Source organism: Balaenoptera borealis (genome assembly GCF_965194805.1).
Source record: "Balaenoptera borealis genome assembly, chromosome: 3".
In the NCBI taxonomy this organism is placed as follows: domain Eukaryota; kingdom Metazoa; phylum Chordata; class Mammalia; order Artiodactyla; family Balaenopteridae; genus Balaenoptera; species Balaenoptera borealis.
The window spans coordinates 144,556,407-144,573,950 of record NC_138866.1 but is presented as its reverse complement, the minus strand read 5'-3'; the positions used below and the strand labels follow the sequence as shown (position 1 = coordinate 144,573,950).

General features: G+C 42.5%; 1 protein-coding gene and 1 long non-coding RNA gene across 2 annotated transcripts in view; one reads left to right on the top strand and one right to left on the bottom strand.

Annotated features, from left to right (window-relative positions):
- Positions 1–17,544, top strand: part of LOC309627202 — a 532,216-nt gene that overhangs the window by 44,289 nt on the left and 470,383 nt on the right. The window lies entirely within an intron of this gene.
- The window catches only part of AGBL1 (AGBL carboxypeptidase 1), an 803,597-nt gene continuing 794,351 nt past the window's right edge, over positions 8,299–17,544 (bottom strand). Inside the window, 1 exon segment of the mRNA XM_082388897.1 lies at positions 8,299–17,544. Within this exon segment, the coding sequence (XP_082245023.1) occupies positions 17,368–17,544 (177 nt within the window). The 3' untranslated portion in view covers positions 8,299–17,367.

Below are 17,544 nucleotides of genomic sequence, written 5' to 3'. Positions count from 1 at the left end.
GTCTAAGGAAAGCCTATGAACAGGCTCCTTTTGGGTCAGGAGTCAAATCCATTGTATTCAGGGTCATGATGTCACTGGGCACAAATATAGCAATCTACACATATGGAGACTCCTGGAAAGAGGTTGTGTACATGGCAGGTGTACTAAACTATTCAGAAAAGGTAGTTATAACCATCAAACATCTTGCTTGGCCTGAAAGTTTCAAAGTCTGGACAAGTTTCTAGGTTCAGAACTAGTGGCATTCATTTTGTTCAGAAAATGATTTATATACTGAGGACAAAGTAAGAGGAAATAAAGTCATGGAGATGGAAGTTGGCAGGCCAGACCGTGGTGAACTCATTCACACTAACTTCTGTAGGAGAAAGAGGAGGATAGAGAAAGACTCACATACCTAGAGAAAGTGAAAGGGGACAAACTAACAGAAGAGAAGCATGAGGGGAAAGTGAGGGTAGAGGGAAAGTAGAGGAAAAGAGAAATAGAAGGCAAAGAGGAGAGAAGAAGCAGATATTAGTGTTTTCCTTCCCTTTTTAGAGTTCTTCTATTCTTCCTTGTCCAGTGACAACTGACTCTTCTCTCAAGAAAAGAAGAAAAGATCCCATCAATGACAGCAAGCCATCAGCACCTATTTGGTGGACAGCAACTTAGCCTTCGTAAGAACAAGGCATGAGATAGCATCAATGTACATATAATATAGCAAAGTTCTCTACATGCTCTGAGATAAGTGAGAGAATACTGGCACTGGTGTAGAGAAAATATTTAGGTTTGGTGTTAGGAAAAGTGTCGTAACTATTAGCATTATAGTACATTTTCTTGGAGGGACCCGATGTTCCTATGATCACCTGGTGAGTCCTATGATCACACACCGTGTCTGTTAGGACAGTGGTTCTCAAAATGTGTTCCCAGGACCAGCAGTATCAGTATCACCTGGGAACTTGTTAGAAATGCAAATTATTTTACCCCATGGTGTACCAACTGAATCAGAATCTCCAGAATTAGAGCTCAGCACTCTGTGTTTCAACCAGCCATCCAGGTGACTTTTATGTGGCTGGAGTGTGAGATCTACAAAGAGGGAAATGTTACGATTTTCTCATTATGCACGTGGCGAATGTCTGATGTCAAGAGGTGAAGTCAAGTATCCAGGGAACCTCTGAACAATCAGGCTCTGGTTTCTTCCCTTCCACAGTTCTCTCTACTTGCCATGCTTCTTCCCACTTCTGAACACTAATAGGTTTCAGAGATATTATGCCTCTCTCTCCTAAATAGGGAACAAACCAGGAACCTGAAAATATAACCAGCCTGCTGAGCACCCTTTCCATTCATTAGATTTTCTGGGAACATGAAAACAGATGAGTTGACACAGGGCTTTTTAACAGAGGAGCTCTTCAAAGCTAATATCACAATGAACAGGTCTCTCCTTTAAAGTAATATGCTAGCCATAAACCTAATCAATAAGCTCTGGGCACCCTTGCAATAAAATTAAGGCTTGAAGATCCTGCTAAGATTATACCCCCTTCTAACTTAAATGGGATTAAAAGTTTTCCACGTCCTTGCCAATGAAGGCCATTCATCGTGCCATTGGGAAAGCAATGTCCTTCAGGCAGACCTGTGTGCAGCACTTATCAGCTAATCTATCATGATGCAAACATCTTTGTATGTGTGTGCATCCATGTATGTGTGTGCACAGGTGTGTGTGCATGTACCTGTGAATAGACATTCTGTCTAGGCATTAGATTTAATCTGGGAATTCTATACCCCTGCTACAAACATACAAATTGCATGCAAATCACCTACAGTAACTGAAATATACTTATGGAAAATCTCTTTTGTATGTGTAAATGTTATGACTATTTTATTGTGAGGCATCATCTGGAGTGATAGCTCCAGGTAGGTATAATGATATCATGGTCTTATTGGGGAAAGCAGAGGGTTTTTGTTCAACTCACATGATTTCAAAGTTTGGTTCTGTCACTTATTAGCTGCATGACATAGGGTAGGTTTTTGAACTTCTCTAAGCCTCAATGATCTAGTCTGTACAATGAGGGAAGTGATATTTAACCTTAAGTTTTATAGTGAGCATTTCACGAGATAATATCGATAAATGAATTGATATTAGAGGGTGCTAAATGATGAATGATATGATAAAAAGATGTGGCCTGGCTCTCAAGAATCAAATAGTGTGCTTGCGGAGAAATGACAGACACATGTGAAGCATCACACCGCGATAAAAGAGATAAATGGCCAATCAGTAGAGCGTGAAAGGATATGGCTAATTGCATAATAAATGCTTTAAGGGTCATAGATGGAGGAACAGAGAGAGTAGGAGTTATAGGAGAAGATATTCAGATCAGGGGCAATTTGAACTAGGCCTTGAAGGGAGGGAGGAAGAGCAAGACAAGGTGAGCAGGTGATAACATGCAGGATAAATTTAGGAGATGGTGGCTAGCCCACTTTGGCTGAAAAGCTGGCTCTGGGGCCATGTGTATTTGAAGATAAGCCTAGAAAGGCAGGCTGGGGTGGGCTAAGAAGGCTTTGAATGTCAAGCTAATGCATCATATGGACAACTGAAGGAGACTGTCGTTCCAATTCATTTTAATCTGTCCTAAACCCACATAATTCAACAGATCTAAGTTAGCCCTTCTACCTATTTATCATGTTTTCAAAGTTACCTTGTATAAGAGGGAAACAAGGGGCAAGAGATAAGATATGGGCATATTACTTTGTTCATCACCCCTCAGGCCTGAAGCCTGTGGCTCCTTCTTGCTGCGGTGCTCTGGGTAGGAATCCTTTTGTGTTTTCTGTCTTTTTACTTTTCACATACTTTGGTTAAATTTCCCCAGTCAGAGATTGCAAAGTCTCCTCCTTTTCATCCAGGCCTTCTATCACGGCTCTGATAATAAACTCATTAATATTTCTCGTAATTCCCTAAACCAGTCCCCCATCTCAACTGTTTATTCCAAACTTCAGCTTTTGCATTTATAACTCTTCTCGTTGGTAATGGTTCCCTAGAAATCTTTACTCATTACCTCTTTTCCACTCTAGATTGTTTCATTATGAATCTTTTAATTCAGTTTTGTATAATGAATAAAAAATAGTTTTAGATTCCTTTTTTGAACATAGCTGATATTCTGTGTCACTTCGTGGTATAATTTATATCATTTACATTTATAACTACAATTATTAAATGTTGTCAGTCTTCTGCTTTCTGTTTATTTTTTTTTTAATTTCTTGGTTTTGTTTTCTTGTAATGTCTTTTGTTATATGAACTATACTCTTTCACTGTGATTTTATTGGTGGATTTCCAATGTTAATATGACTACTTATGATATTAAGGCATTCAAAAATAAAATACTATTCTTAAAATCAACTTTATTTCATAATTATTAACCTTTGTCTTTACTAATTTCTAATCATAAACTAATTGTGTCTTTAAGGATTTATCTCATCTCCTATCTAAGCCAAAATAATGTAACCCAATCAGTGGAAGATTGAAAGCGTATAAAATTACCTCAGTTCCCCCTTGCGACTAAGCATAGATGCTTTCAAAGAAGCCCATATTGAGTAAGCATGGGTTTATTAAGTTACTTTTCCATATAGACCTGAGCACTTGCACAGCACAACCTTCAATTCAGGTGGAAACAAGAGCCCCAGGGACATGAGAGTGTAAGTCTATTTCATAAAGATTTCACTGTACCTCAAACCCCTTAGCAGACATTGCTAGATCCACTGATCCTGAAGGACGCATGGGGAGGGAGTACTCTCAGAAGATAGTTGCTCTTTGTAACTGACTAAGATGTTGACTACAAGATGGAGAGCACGGAAGAGCATGGTACATGTAAACCTTCACTGAAGACCAGGTCATGGGCAGTCTGAACCATGCTGTGCTACTTCCACCTGTATCCTATCCCATCCCACTAAACAACTCCAGGTCCCATGTTCATACCACAACTTGGATGGAAGAAGGAAAAAACTATGTCTAAGAGAACCCATTTTTAGATAGGTCTATGGAGTTGTGGTTAAGAAGTCTGTCACAAACCTGGAGCCATACTGCTTAGGTTCAAATCTCAGCTCAACCATTGAGAAGCTGTACATAGTGTACTAGCCATGTATACTACATCAACACTCCATGCCTTAGTTTCCTCAAATGTAAAATGAGGACAATGATAGTACCTACCTCATAAGGTTATTGTGAAAATCCAGTGAGTTAATGTAGGTAGATGATTAGACTGTTCCTGGCAAAGGGAAAGTGTCATATAATATTTGTTATTAGTACTTTTTGTAGTAAACAGCCTTATAAAAATGAAGCCCAATGAATCTGTCCTTATATAATTCTCTCCCACTTTAATCATGGGTGCAACCTGTGAATATGATGAGATTCCACTTCTGTGATTATTCGATGTCATAAGACAAAAGGGAGATGATCAGGGTGCGTCTATTTTAATCACAGAAGTTTTTAAAAAGCATAGAGCTTCCTCCAGCTGGTTGCAGAAGAAAACATCAGAGAGTCAATACATGAACGGGGTTCAACACACTGTTACTGGTTTTGAGGTGCCACACACCAAGGCATGAAGTCAGCTGAGCTGAGAATAGCCCCAGCTGACAGTCAGCAAGCAAATGGGGATCTCAGTCCTACAACCACAGGAACTGAATTCGACCAACCACTTGACCATGTTTGGAAGCAGATTCTTTTCCTGAGCCTCCAGATAAGACCCCAGGCTGGCTGACCCTTGGGTTTTCAGCTTTGAGGTACCTTGAGTAGAGAACCCAGTACAGTTCTCCTGTACTTCTGACCTAGAGAATTGTGAGGTAATAAATGGATGTTGATTTACACTTCTAAATTTGTGGTCATTTATTTTGCAGCAACATAAAACTAAGGTGCAGTTATTGACATCACCAATGAGGTTGCCCTTTACTCCTGAAGCCCATAGCAGAGTGGGTGAGGCAGCCCCTATCTGCTTTTTCTTTGTCCCACTCTGATCCCACTGGGACTTCTGGCAGTGAGGGTGCTTCCTAAGCTGGAGACATCCCTGTTACACCATTCTGGCAAAAGATATTGTGACATCAATTATAAAACACTGTGAGAGAAGTTACCTCGATAACTTCTATTTATAAACTTCTTTCTCTTACCACAAAAACTCTACTCTCTGCAATGGTCACCAAATTAATGTCCTTGAAGTCTCCATCTTGTTCTTGATCCATATAATAGTTTTTCCTTAGGAAGTGAAGTGTGCTTGTGTGTGTGTGTGTGTGTGTGTGTGTGTGTGTGTGGCAACAGGGGTTAGGCAGCCAGTAACTGACCATCCTGGGATTTGAGTGTTGACTTTCTTTTAACTTTCAGGGTCATGATTTTCCTTGCCTAAATGTCTCTGGTCCTATCATCATATAGTCACTTCAGATGAGAAAAAAACCAACCAGCCAACCAACAAAAACAAAAACATTCAGAAGAAGAGCAGGAAGTCTCAAGTAAACTTTCTTTGTGGAATATCATTGGCTTACACCAAAAGACATGGAAATCCATTTCCAACAGAAGTGGGCAAGGTAAGAGGGCAAGGACAGTTTCTCCTGTTGCTCTTTGCTGAGTCGCTTTGCTGAGGTGGCTGACTCCCTCAGGGCATCGGTAAGTAGAAGTTAAGTGAAGGGGTGGGGTGGTGCAGAGATAGTTTAAGATCTGGAGATTCTGGTCTAATAAAGTAAATCAGAGATTCTGGCCTAATAAAGTAAATTGAGTATCACTTGAAATGAGGTAATGGTTATATGGTGTTCAGAGATCTTGGAATGTAAGCTCACAATGAACCCCAACACCCTTATTCCAGGGTGGCTTGCAAAATAGAGCTCTTACAAAAATATAGCCACTGGGAACAACTTACATTGTTCAGAACACTCATAAGTGTGATAGAGACCTGAATAATCATTTCCTGACCACAGCAGACACCTTAAGGAAAACCCTGCTAAACCCAAACCCAACCTAATTTTGTTTGGATGGGACCATATTCATCTTTGATGTTCACTTAACCTCTGTTTGCAATTCATGTTCTTTGCCTTTAAAAACACTGCTCTCAAGATTAGAATGTGTTTCATGCATTCCACATACACATCACCACCCACCACCATCAACCCGTTGGGAGATTCCTTCTGAAGGTCACACCGCATTTTCATCTAGAAATATGGAAGGGAGGCGGAGCAAAATTAAGGTTAATAGGTACATGGGGAAAGAATGTCTTCACGAAGTTTGAAAATAAGATGCCTAAAATGACAGATACACTCCTAATTGAATTTGAGGAAGAAAGCACGAAGACAAGCTTGCCTCAAGATGATTAAAGAAGAAGGACGCCACACTGGCAAGGATCATCACTTCCTTTATGGTGATACCAAACATGGGAGGGAGGGGAACACTCAGCTCACACCCTAACTTGACCTCTGTCCTAGGTACTTACTTTGTACACACTCGCTAGGACTTTGTGTCTTCATCTACAAAATAGGGATAACGATAGTTACTTACGTAACAGGGATGTCGTGTTACACTCAGCCCAAGAAATGGTGCGTGGTAAGGGACCATGATAACTTGGTTTTTCTTATGATCACTATTATCATCACCATTTTTATAGGCAAATAAAATGGCTGAAGCTTCCAAGCTGGAGTGTGGGAATTGTAATTTGCCCTAGAAGCAAATTTTGCAGATTTCCTGCTTCCACTGAATTCTCCTGGACAACCTCTACCCATAGTCTTTTTATCCAAAATGAACAATCTCATCTTCCATTTACTCAAAATATTGCTGTTTGGGATGGTCATCTTTTACTAAAGATTTGAGGGCATAGGGATGGAGTAAAATGAGACCCCACAGAACAGGAAATGGGTTAAAATCAAACACTGGACATCACTTTTCTTATGAGTCAAGATTTCTCACGAACCTTCTTTTCTCCATGGATTTGGGCCTCTGGCCACGTTGGGGAGTTCTCTCCCTCCCTCTTCTTTTCTGCCAGCGCACAAGCCCTAAATTTCTGTTAGTATCTATGCACAGAAGGACAGCTCTTTGTCCTTCACCCCGACAGTGTTCACATTTGCATATACCCTCAATTCATTAAGCCACCTTTTTTTTTTTTTTTTTTAAAGCCACCCTTTTTTGATAAAAATTCCCTCTGATCTGGATCTTTACCCTTAGCATCTGTGAGAACTAGAAGTGGCCAGATAAAGTGTGCAGAGGTGATTTTCACATGCTGACTTGCCCTGCAGTTATTCTGAGACCCCTCCCTGTCTCCTTGTATGTTGCATGAATGCACCTATCCCTGTGGCTGGAACGTGACATGTACTTAATAACTAGTAGTACCCTTTCCCTACCTAACCCTCCTGCACACATCTTGCCCTGAATCACCAGATAGGAGAGCCACTTTGATTGAAATACCGAGTGTGTGCAAAGAGGAAGCAGGGCCCCAAAGGCTGAGAGACAAGGTCGATGAGGGCAGCTGGCCCTGGCCCAAGCAGAGGTCCAGGGACAGGAGGGGCACTGTTAAAGAGCTCGCTCTTTGAACAGCCAACAAAGAGTCAGGGACGAGTGGGCGGATCAATTGTGCAGCCGAGAGGAAATGAGCCTGAGGAAGGAGTCACACCTCTGCTCCATGGCCTGCATCCTCTCCCAGGTGGCATCACACCCCCATCCTCAAGAGCACTTTCACCTCTGGAGCCTCTAGCAGGCCCATCCTTGCAGAGGAGAACAAATTAGATTCCTCCCCATGCCGCCCCCAAGTTTGCTGACTCAATTCATCCCCCACCACTTCTTCTAGGTCTTCCTGTTTATGTTGTCACTTTGTTTCATTATTTATTTTTAGCCCTGATTTCGGAAGCTTTTATTCTGCCGGGCATTGGCAGGGTATCAACTGCATCATTCCGGGCTCTGAAAAGATCATTGTGCAAGCCTGGCCTCGGGCCCTCTGGGGACAGAGCGCTAGTGTGAGCCACCTCACGCTGCCTCTTCACCCTCCTGGCCAGCCCAGGGGCTGCTGCCCTTCCCCACGGGTCAGCTGGCACAGTGGCAATGAATATTAGAGATAGACATGACCTGAGATTTCACCTGGCCCAGCCCCTCACTCTCCAGTGGAGAAACAGAGACCCAGAGGACTAAAGGATCAGCCCCAAAGTCCTCCATGAAAGTGACAGAGTTGGACCCCAAACTATGGACTCTTTTCAGTCTCATGCTCTTTCTTATGCACTAGGGAACAATTTATGGAACAAAATCAGTGGTTCCTAAATGTTAGTAGTGATCAGAGGGCCTTCTCCATTTTTATTTTATATATATATATATATATATATTTTTTTTTTTTTTTCTGGACTCTGAATGCACTTACATTCATGAAAAATACCATAAAGCTAGAACATCAGTGGGAGATACTCTCATGGGACTCACACACTCTCCAGTTTGTTACTGTTTTGCTTTAAGAGATACAAAAATATTTTTTTTTTTTTTTTTTTTTTGCCATGAGCCGGGAGCAGTAAGCTGGTACTGCTTGCTTCCTCGGATGGGCTGCGGTAGGAAAGAAGGGACGCGCTTCAGTTCCCAGGACAATGGTCTCTTTGACTGGGAATATACCGAAGCAGAATTACAAGTGTGCAAGAATAAACAAGGCTGGAGTCAATCTAAAGTTGCTTTACACTCTGTTTTATTAAACTCAATGCATTTCCGCTCCTATGTGCAGCGCCTAGGTTTGCTTAATTATAGATACCCGGGGTGAATGCTAATTGAGGCAGAGGACAGTCCGCGATTGGAAACCAAGGCCCTTTTCTGACCTCTACAGGCCATTGGAGGAAAAAAGGAAGCTGCTTCTGGAAAATTACAGAGCAAGAGGCCCCGCGGACCAGGGGCTGAGGGAGATTTTTCCTGGATGCTTCCTTGATGCTGCTCTGAGTTTGCTGGACACATGTGTGTCCTACTTTCCTGTAGCTCTGCTATCCATGTTTAATAGGTTACTGAGGCAACGGGTAGGAGGTCATTCTCGGGAGACGTTTGGAATGGAAATGAAGAACTCGATCATTCAATGCGTATTTAATGAAGGCCCACCGTATCTTGGGCAGGGTGCTAGGCCCTCAGGATACAGCAGTGAACAAAGTCATTCCTGTCCTCCAGGAATCTCTAGTCTGGTGGGGGGAACAGAAAACTCCACAGGCAAAACCTTGCAACAAAAGCTATGATAGGGTTCCTACAAGGCACTATGGGAATTCAGAATCAGATCACGGAAGACTACTTGGAGGAGGATACATTTAAGCACACAGTGAATGAACACACATAGGTGGAAGCAGAGAGAATAAAGTGCTTTCTGGAAACCGGAAGTGATTTTTTTAGGACCTGAGCATGGGCTTGTGTTAAGAGAGGAGACAGGACAGTAAGCCAGGGGCTGGATCAGGAAGGGCTCAAGTGCCAAGTTATATTAGCATTTTATCCTTAGGACAATAGGAGGCCAGTGAAAGGTTGTAAGCAGCAGAAATAGAAACAGATTTTCAGTCCAAATGTTATGTCTACGTGAGAATAAAGGGCTGGAGAGGAGGCAGAGCCTCCAAAGATGAGGACAGTAGTGGGGAGACCATTGCTGAAATCCAGGTGAGAAATGGACCAAGAAGAAAGAGCCCCAGATTCTAAGCAAAGCTAAGAGTAGGCTTGACAAGACTGGTGAATTCACCCATTGAGTGAAGCATTAAGTGCCTGCCTCAGTCGGACATTGAGCCGTGCATCAGGCACACACAGAAACAGATTCTCATCGAGATGATCCAGTTTAGGAAACTGGGAGGTAGAGACTTTTCTGGGTGGAGATAACGAGGCTCTGACATGGAACTTGTTCAGTTTGAGGTTAAAGGGGATATTATACAGGGACGTCCAGCATGAGTTGTTTATATTTGACTCAAATATTGAAACCAACAAAAACAACAATAATACATCTTCCTAGAGAGAGAGAATCGCTCCTTGGCCTCTGAAAGGCCCTGAAGGGTCTTTGAAGAGGCACTTTTCCTTGCAGTACAGGCTCAGGTGCCAGACTTCCTGGGTTAAAATCACCATCCTGCTACTTACTAGCTGTGTAATCTTAGGCAAATCCCGATCTTCTTTTGGCCTCAGCATCCTCACCTATGGAATGAACATAAGAAGAGGGCCTACCTTGTAGGTTTGGGTTGTGAGGCTTAGACATGATAACAAATGCAATGGACTCAGAGTACTGTATGTGGCAAGAATTCATATTCAGCCCATGTTAGTGGTAACTGTTGGTTGTTGTGTACTATTACCACCCATTCCTTCTAAGGAAGTGAAAAGGAGCATGGATTGGGAAGTCAGACTTCTCGGGGAGTAGATCCCAGTTCCATCACTCACTAAAAGTGTCCCTTTACTTCCTTAGATTCCATATATATGTGTTAGCATACTGTATTTGTTTTTCTCTTTCTGACTTACTTCACTCTGTATGACAGAAAAAAAAAAAAAGGTCATGAAGAACCTAGTGGCAAGACGGGAATAAAGACGTAGACCTACTAGAGAATGGACTTGAGGATATGGTGAGGGGGAAGGGTAAGATGTGACAAAGTGAGAGAGTGGCATGGACATATATACACTACCAAACGTAACATAGATAGCTAGTGGGAAGCAGCCGCATAGCACAGGGAGATCAGCTCAGTGGTTTGTGACCACCTAGAGGGGTGGGATAGGGAGGGTGGGAGGGAGGGAGATGCAAGAGGGAAGAGATATGGGAACATATGTATATGTATAACCGATTCACTTTGTTATAAAGCAGAAACTAACACACCATTGTAAAGCAATTATACTCCAATAAAGATGTTAAAAAAAAAAAAAGTGTCCTTTTATATAGGGCCAAACTTCTTGTCGAAAATGGCATTAGTAATGCCCATTTATCACCCAGAGCAGTCGTGAGAATTTCAATGAGTGACTATGAGCAGGGTAGGAAGACAGGCAGGCTTTTCCTCCCCTGATGCCTCCTAAAATAACTTCCTCTTCAGAATGAAATGTGGGTGGGGCCTGGTTGATATTATTCTATCCAAGATCATTCATTCGTTTAACACCCACACCCTCGAGGACAGGGCTGTGGGCCTCTTTGCTTCCTCCCTCTGTCCCACAGCCATTCCAGAATGGATCTCAGGGTTACTTCTTGCCCTGACCTCCAGAGACCAAGACCACACTCAGACACCTCAACTGAACTGCTCCCAAGAACGGTGCTTAAATATTATTATTTTTGTCAAGGGAATGGTCATGATACATGCCTGCTCTTAAGAAGTCATTTTAACCCTGTAAGGCCCTACAAAAGACTATAAAAGATCCATAAAAGCTCCTAATCAGAATAACCAGTATACTCCATGCATTTTAACAGTTCATTGCTCTGCTCTGTTTGGCTACTTGTCGTAAAAGGTGAGTGTGATTAAATCGGTAATTTTCTCCCAAATATGCATTCTCTTCCAAAGAGAACTGGATCCATTTTTCTTCATGACCTGAACAGGCTCAAAATACACACATGTGAGAAGGCCAGTCTATGTCACATGCCGATGAGAGAGGTTCTCACATTCTACCCCAAAGGCCTTCACTTCCATTTCTGTGTGACAGCACAGCGTAAAATCATCACCTAGCTACCCCTTGCCTTTAGAAACATGTGCCTGATGACAAACCTTTCCTCACTCTGTTTTCTTTCTGAAAGCCCTGGACCTATATTGTGTGTATGTGTGTGTGTATGTGTGTGAGTGTGTGTGTGTGTGTGTGTGAGGGAATCAAGCTCAATTTCAGCTCTATTGTGTTGAAATGCGTGTAATAGATAATTTTAAGTTGTATACAGTTGAATCTTTTATATAATTAGGCACGGAAAGGCTGTAATATAATCAATTTTTACCTAAAAATTTCCTTTTAGCAGTTCCTTTTTTCTAAACAGCACTTTTTATCAAGAATCAGTTGGATATGCAGCACACACGGAGCCAAATTACAACACAAACAGAAGAGGACATCTGTTGGGGAGATAGCAGCAGACTCCAGACCTCATGAATTATCTTTGTCTAAAAAAGCTTGCTTGGTTAGTACCCAGGCTACACTGTCGTGTGTCTTTCCAAGACTAGAGCCTTTAGGGAGCAGGGGCGGGTTGTACCAACAGGGCCAAAAGAGTCCATCACTCTGCTGAGGATGCAAATGTTCAGGTCCACCACACAGGTCTCTGTCCTGAGTCCCTAACAAGGATGACTCGTGTCAGACATTTCATGGAAGCTCCTTTTCTTGGCAGAGAGCAGAGGGTCCCCTTGGAATATGAAACTGACTCTACAGGTCGGTTGCTCAGGCTGGACGATGGAAGCCGTGGGTGAGAACTCCCCTCGGGGTGTAACGTGACCTTACTTATGTTGGCAAGGCTCAACGCGAGCTTGTAACTCAAGGATCAGGTATGTTCAGTTGTTCTTTGTGGCTCTGAATCCTTTTACTGGAAACCCCGAGGAAAGTGGAGCCAGTGGATGGTACTGAAAGAAGCACCCAGGCAGCCAAGTTGGCACAATGCACATGGAGTCATGTGCCAGTTCTCAACAAAGTGAGCCTGTGTGTCCACAGCACCTTGATGAATACTGAAGGCATAGACTCTCAGAGATTCTGTTCCTCTGTTCCTCACTTCTCTATCTAAATACTTGCACAGTCTAGACAAGGACAAGGGCACCCTGCTCCTTAAGAAGCTTGCCTCACATGGGAAACAGTCTTCCGAGGATAGGCTATATTGTGCTAGATGCCATTTTAATGAAACCAATTTCCCTTCCTATAACACAAGCTCTGATATGAGATGGAAAATGGAGGAATTTAAGGGAAATATATGGAATTTCATTGAGATGTTGGATGTCCAGTTTTGAGGCTAGGTGGAAGATAACATTTTTGAGAAACTTTAATGTGTCAGGTGAGGGGAGACATAGAAAGATAATAGGCAGCTCCATGCATCTTAGAATTCTCTATTCATTGGCCAGTGGGGTTGGAGCTGTAAAAAACACATAAATAAAGTTGTAAATGGCAAGCATAAGCATGTTATAAAAGGAATGTATAAACGGTGCATAAGGGGCACAGAAAAGAAATTATATAACTTGACTTGGGGTGACTAGGAAAGGTTTTACATGAGAAAAGTGATATCTGAGCTGGGTTTTGACACCCCCAAATGAGATAATGGGAGAAGCTTATCAGAGACAGAGGGAAAGTGTCAACAGGTTTGAAAAATCAAAAAGGGCAGTTAGGTAGATGCGTGGCTCAAGAAGTGGTGTGTGTGTGCATGTATTTTTGTGCGTGTTCATCCACACTCACCAGTATGATGAGATAAAATGAGGTTATGTCCCATGGCAAACTGTAGAGACTGCAGATGGGCAGGATTTGAATTTATAAAGGAACCAGAGTCTCTAGCACAGGGAAGTGTCATGGAGAGACAGCAGATTCCATCCTTAAAGGATCATGGAAGCATGGTCCTTAGGGGGTCACAAGAAGCTTTGTGCTTCTCTACCCATGATGATTATCCTGGGTGTGAAAATGGCCCCCTGTTCTAGCCCTGCCATGCAGAGCATCGAACAACAGCTGGCATAGGACAGCCGTGCACGTGGCCTGGACCCCACATCACCCCTCTAGACGCACTTCCTTTGCACATTTTGAAGCACAACTGCTTCCCATTAGAGCTTACAACTCCCTGGAATTTGAGTAATAACATTTGGCTTGGACTTCGGTAGAACGTTTTGCAGGAAAATTGACCATAGTGGTTTGGCCAGCAAGAGACATGTCTGGCAGGGCTGGAAGAATTGCTCCTGTGACTATCTGTAGGTGACTTGTGACGAGCCTCCCCCATCCCCAGACTGAAGATAGGTGAGGTGTGACACAGAATGGCCTTCTGTCCTAGCAGGAAGAGAGGAAAGTCTGCTCCCCCCCTACTCTTCTGTTCCCTCCAAGCAAACTCCTTCACAGTTGGCTGGTGCCTGGGCTCAGTGGCTCAGGACTTCCACCCAGGTCCCCAAGCTCGCTGGGTGGAGCTCATCTTCTTCTACTTCCTTTCCTGATATACTTCTGGATTCTAGGAGTCCTTTCCAAATGGACATCTCATAGACTCCGGTATTCAACTACACTCCTTATCTCTCACCTCGCCCCAAACCTGCTGCTCTTCAAATACGATAATTTTATACCCAGTGTACTTCTCAGACCACTGAACAACCAGCATAGCAAGGGCGCCAATCAATCAATCATAAACATGTGGTGCAGCAGGAATGATGTATACATGCCGACCTCAGTCCTGGCTATGCCTCTGCTGAAAATCTTTGTCTCCTCCCAGCACATTCAGAATAAAGTTCAACCTTTCATCAACACGTGACAAGTGTTGTTGATCTGATGGATGTCTATCTTGTCAATTTCATCTTCTGTTACTCTCCTCCTTTCCCCACATACAAGCACATGTTTTAAATCAGTTCAAGCTGAACATTTTATTTCAAGCTATCACCCCCCCCCCCCCGGGGCCTTTGCATAAACTCTTCCCACTTCTTAGCAAGTCTGTCCTCTTCTTTTTAACCAGGAAACTTACATATCCTTCCAAAATCACCTAAGTTATCATTTTCTTTTGGTAGACTTTTCCCACCACCACTGCCTCCATTAGATGAGGTGATTCTGTATCATCCTCTGCACAGCTCCATAAAGCCGTGTGCCACTGTGTTAAAATGAAATGTTTATTGTTCATCTCTCCCGCTGAACTTTGAGCAACTTCGGGACACAGTGAGTCTTTTTTCTCTGCAGCTTTAGAGCTTAGTAAAGAGCACGACACATAGCAGGTACTTAATATATATTTGTTACATGGATGAATCAATAAATAGTCCACGTTTCTGGCTTTTCCTGAGCACATCGCATAGAAATTTACCTGCCCTGGTCACATTCTCAGAAACATGGTAAATAAGCAATTTTGAGCTGAAATGCAAATTGATGATGAGTTAGTATTATTTCCATTCTTCTCACCATTTACTTTTTCAACAATATTATCTTCTTGAGCCTCAAAACAATGAAAAAAAAAAAAAAACCACAGAAGCATTATGCCATCTTCTATTTAAGAATGGAAATATTGAATATGGGAGAAGTTAAGAGATGCTTTCAGCCTGGATTTGAATTCAGTGTCTTTGTCATTTCCCTCAAAACTCTCATTATGTTACAGAAATCTGAATGCCTTAATACAAAGAATGAATTGTGATTTCTGAATGATAGCAAAGAAATTTGAAAAAGAGTTGAAAAATAAGGGACTATCAATAATAATAACAATAACAACAACAATAATAATAATAATGTCAACTTCCCAAATCACAGCACATATAACTTTCTTGTATGCCTTGGGGCTAAATTATGGCAAAACATTTTTTTCTGAGGCTAAACTCTTTCTGCTGAGTTTTCTCTGAAATTATTCTGTTTCCAAGATCTCTTGGTGGTGGTAGGTACATCAGGAAAAGTCTCTTTGGCATGTTTTTGAACCTCAATATGCATTATTTTCTTTTCCCTTAGGATTAAAATTTCAAATCTTTAGCCTTGCCTACCTGAAATAAAGACTACATTTTCCATTCTCCCTTGCAGCTCCCTGTGTTCATAGGACCACTTTCTGGATGGTGGGATTAAGCAGAAGCAGTATGCATTGTTTTGGAAATATGGAGAACATGATCTTCTATTTCTGTCCTTCTTACTGCTGACTGGGATGTAGATGCAAAGCCTGATGCTTCAGCAGCTCTCTTAGAGCAAGAATAGAAGTAACACACGGGGGCGGGGGGTGGTTAGAAAGCTGCTGAAGCTGAGTGCCTGACATCAGGCATTCGTGATACCTGCTCTGGTCTGCCTATATCTGGAATTCCACATGAAAGATAAACAGACTTCTATCTTACAAAGGCTACTGCTGTTTTGGATTTTCCATCTCTCATAGCCAAACCTAATTCTAACTAAATACATATGGCATCTGGACCAACATACATTTGCTTTAACATATTATCTCCATTTTATCTTCCATTCTAATCTGCCTTCCATGTTTCTTCTCATCCTTTCTGCCTGGGCCCTGTACATATCATCCTTCACACTTTCAAACTGTTTCCATCTGTCTGTTGAAGGGCCTTGCTCCATTTTCACTTGGTCTAAGCTATGCCAGTCCCCTAGGCTCTGTTCCTACAGAACCTCCTGCCCTGATCCCCTCTAGGAAGAGAGAGTATTTCTCAACCATGTGACTCCATAGAACGTTAACTGTGAGAATAACTCCATAGAATGTTCTGCCTGCGTTATGGAAGAAAATAAGCCAATATTATTGTCTTCAGTGTGCCAAACTGTATACTTTTACATGTTATCTCGTTTCATCTTCATAATAACTCTATGATATAGATATGCTCATCTCCACTGAACTGTGGTTTAGGGAGATTTAATTATTTTCCTCTGTTCTCATAATAAGTAACAGCCAGATCCGGGATATGAGCCACATCTATCTGAGTCTGAAATGAATGAATTGCTGCCTCCCAAGATTATGAATTTCATAGATTTTCAAATTTGTAAAGACCAGTGGCCATGTCTTATTCACTATTGTCCCCCTTCCCTTAGAAGGGGATCTTCTGCAGATTCTATATCTGCAAAATGTATACTGTTCCAACAGACCAAGGATGATTACTTGGTTGTACAGCCTTTTATGTTCAATCAATCACCCAGCAAGGGAAGACCCTGCCAGGACCCTCAGAGTCTCAGTGGGGCTCATGGTTTGGGCTGAGAGGCTCAGATGCTATAAGAGGGAGACAACAGGAAGTGATAACCCTCATATAGGGAACGACTTAAACAACCACTTAGAATTCTGGCTGAGAAGACACGAAGAAAGTCCAACTCCTACTACTTCCAGTCTACTCCAGTTTCAAGCACAGGAATGGAGAAGAGCTCAGAACAGTCTTCAGAGGATCCATAGTCATCTTGAGTATCTCCCATTCTATCATAATGACAGCATGCATATAGCCACCTATCTATATATGTAAAATGCTGTAATGAAGAAGTAGCCACTCTGGGGACTTCCCTGGTGGCACAGTGGTTAAGAATCCGCCTGCCAATGCAGGAGACACGGGTTCAAGCCCTGGTCTGGGAAGATCCCACATGCCACGGAGCAACTAAGCCCATGTGCCACAACTACTGACTGAGCCTGCGCTCTTGAGCCTGTGAGCCGCAACTACTGAGCCCGCACGCCTAAAGCCTGTGCTCCGCAACAAGAGAAGCCACCTCAGTGAGAAGCCCACGCACTGCAACAAAGAGTAGTCCCCGCTCACCGCAACTTGAGAGAGCCCGCACGCAGCAGTGAAGACCCAACACGGCCAAGAATAAAACTAATTAATTAATTAAAAAAAAAAAAAAGAAGTAGCCACTCTCTATGCATAGTGAAAGTAGAAGAAAATCTGGATGTAGGGATGCTGACCTCGCATGGGCTGGCTTTCTGTGCCAACATTGTGTGTGTGTGATGGTAAAGCAACGACATGGCAGCTAATCCGATGGTTAGAGGCACAGAACTTGCTATGAACCTCAGGGTTATGGGATGGCTTCTCTTC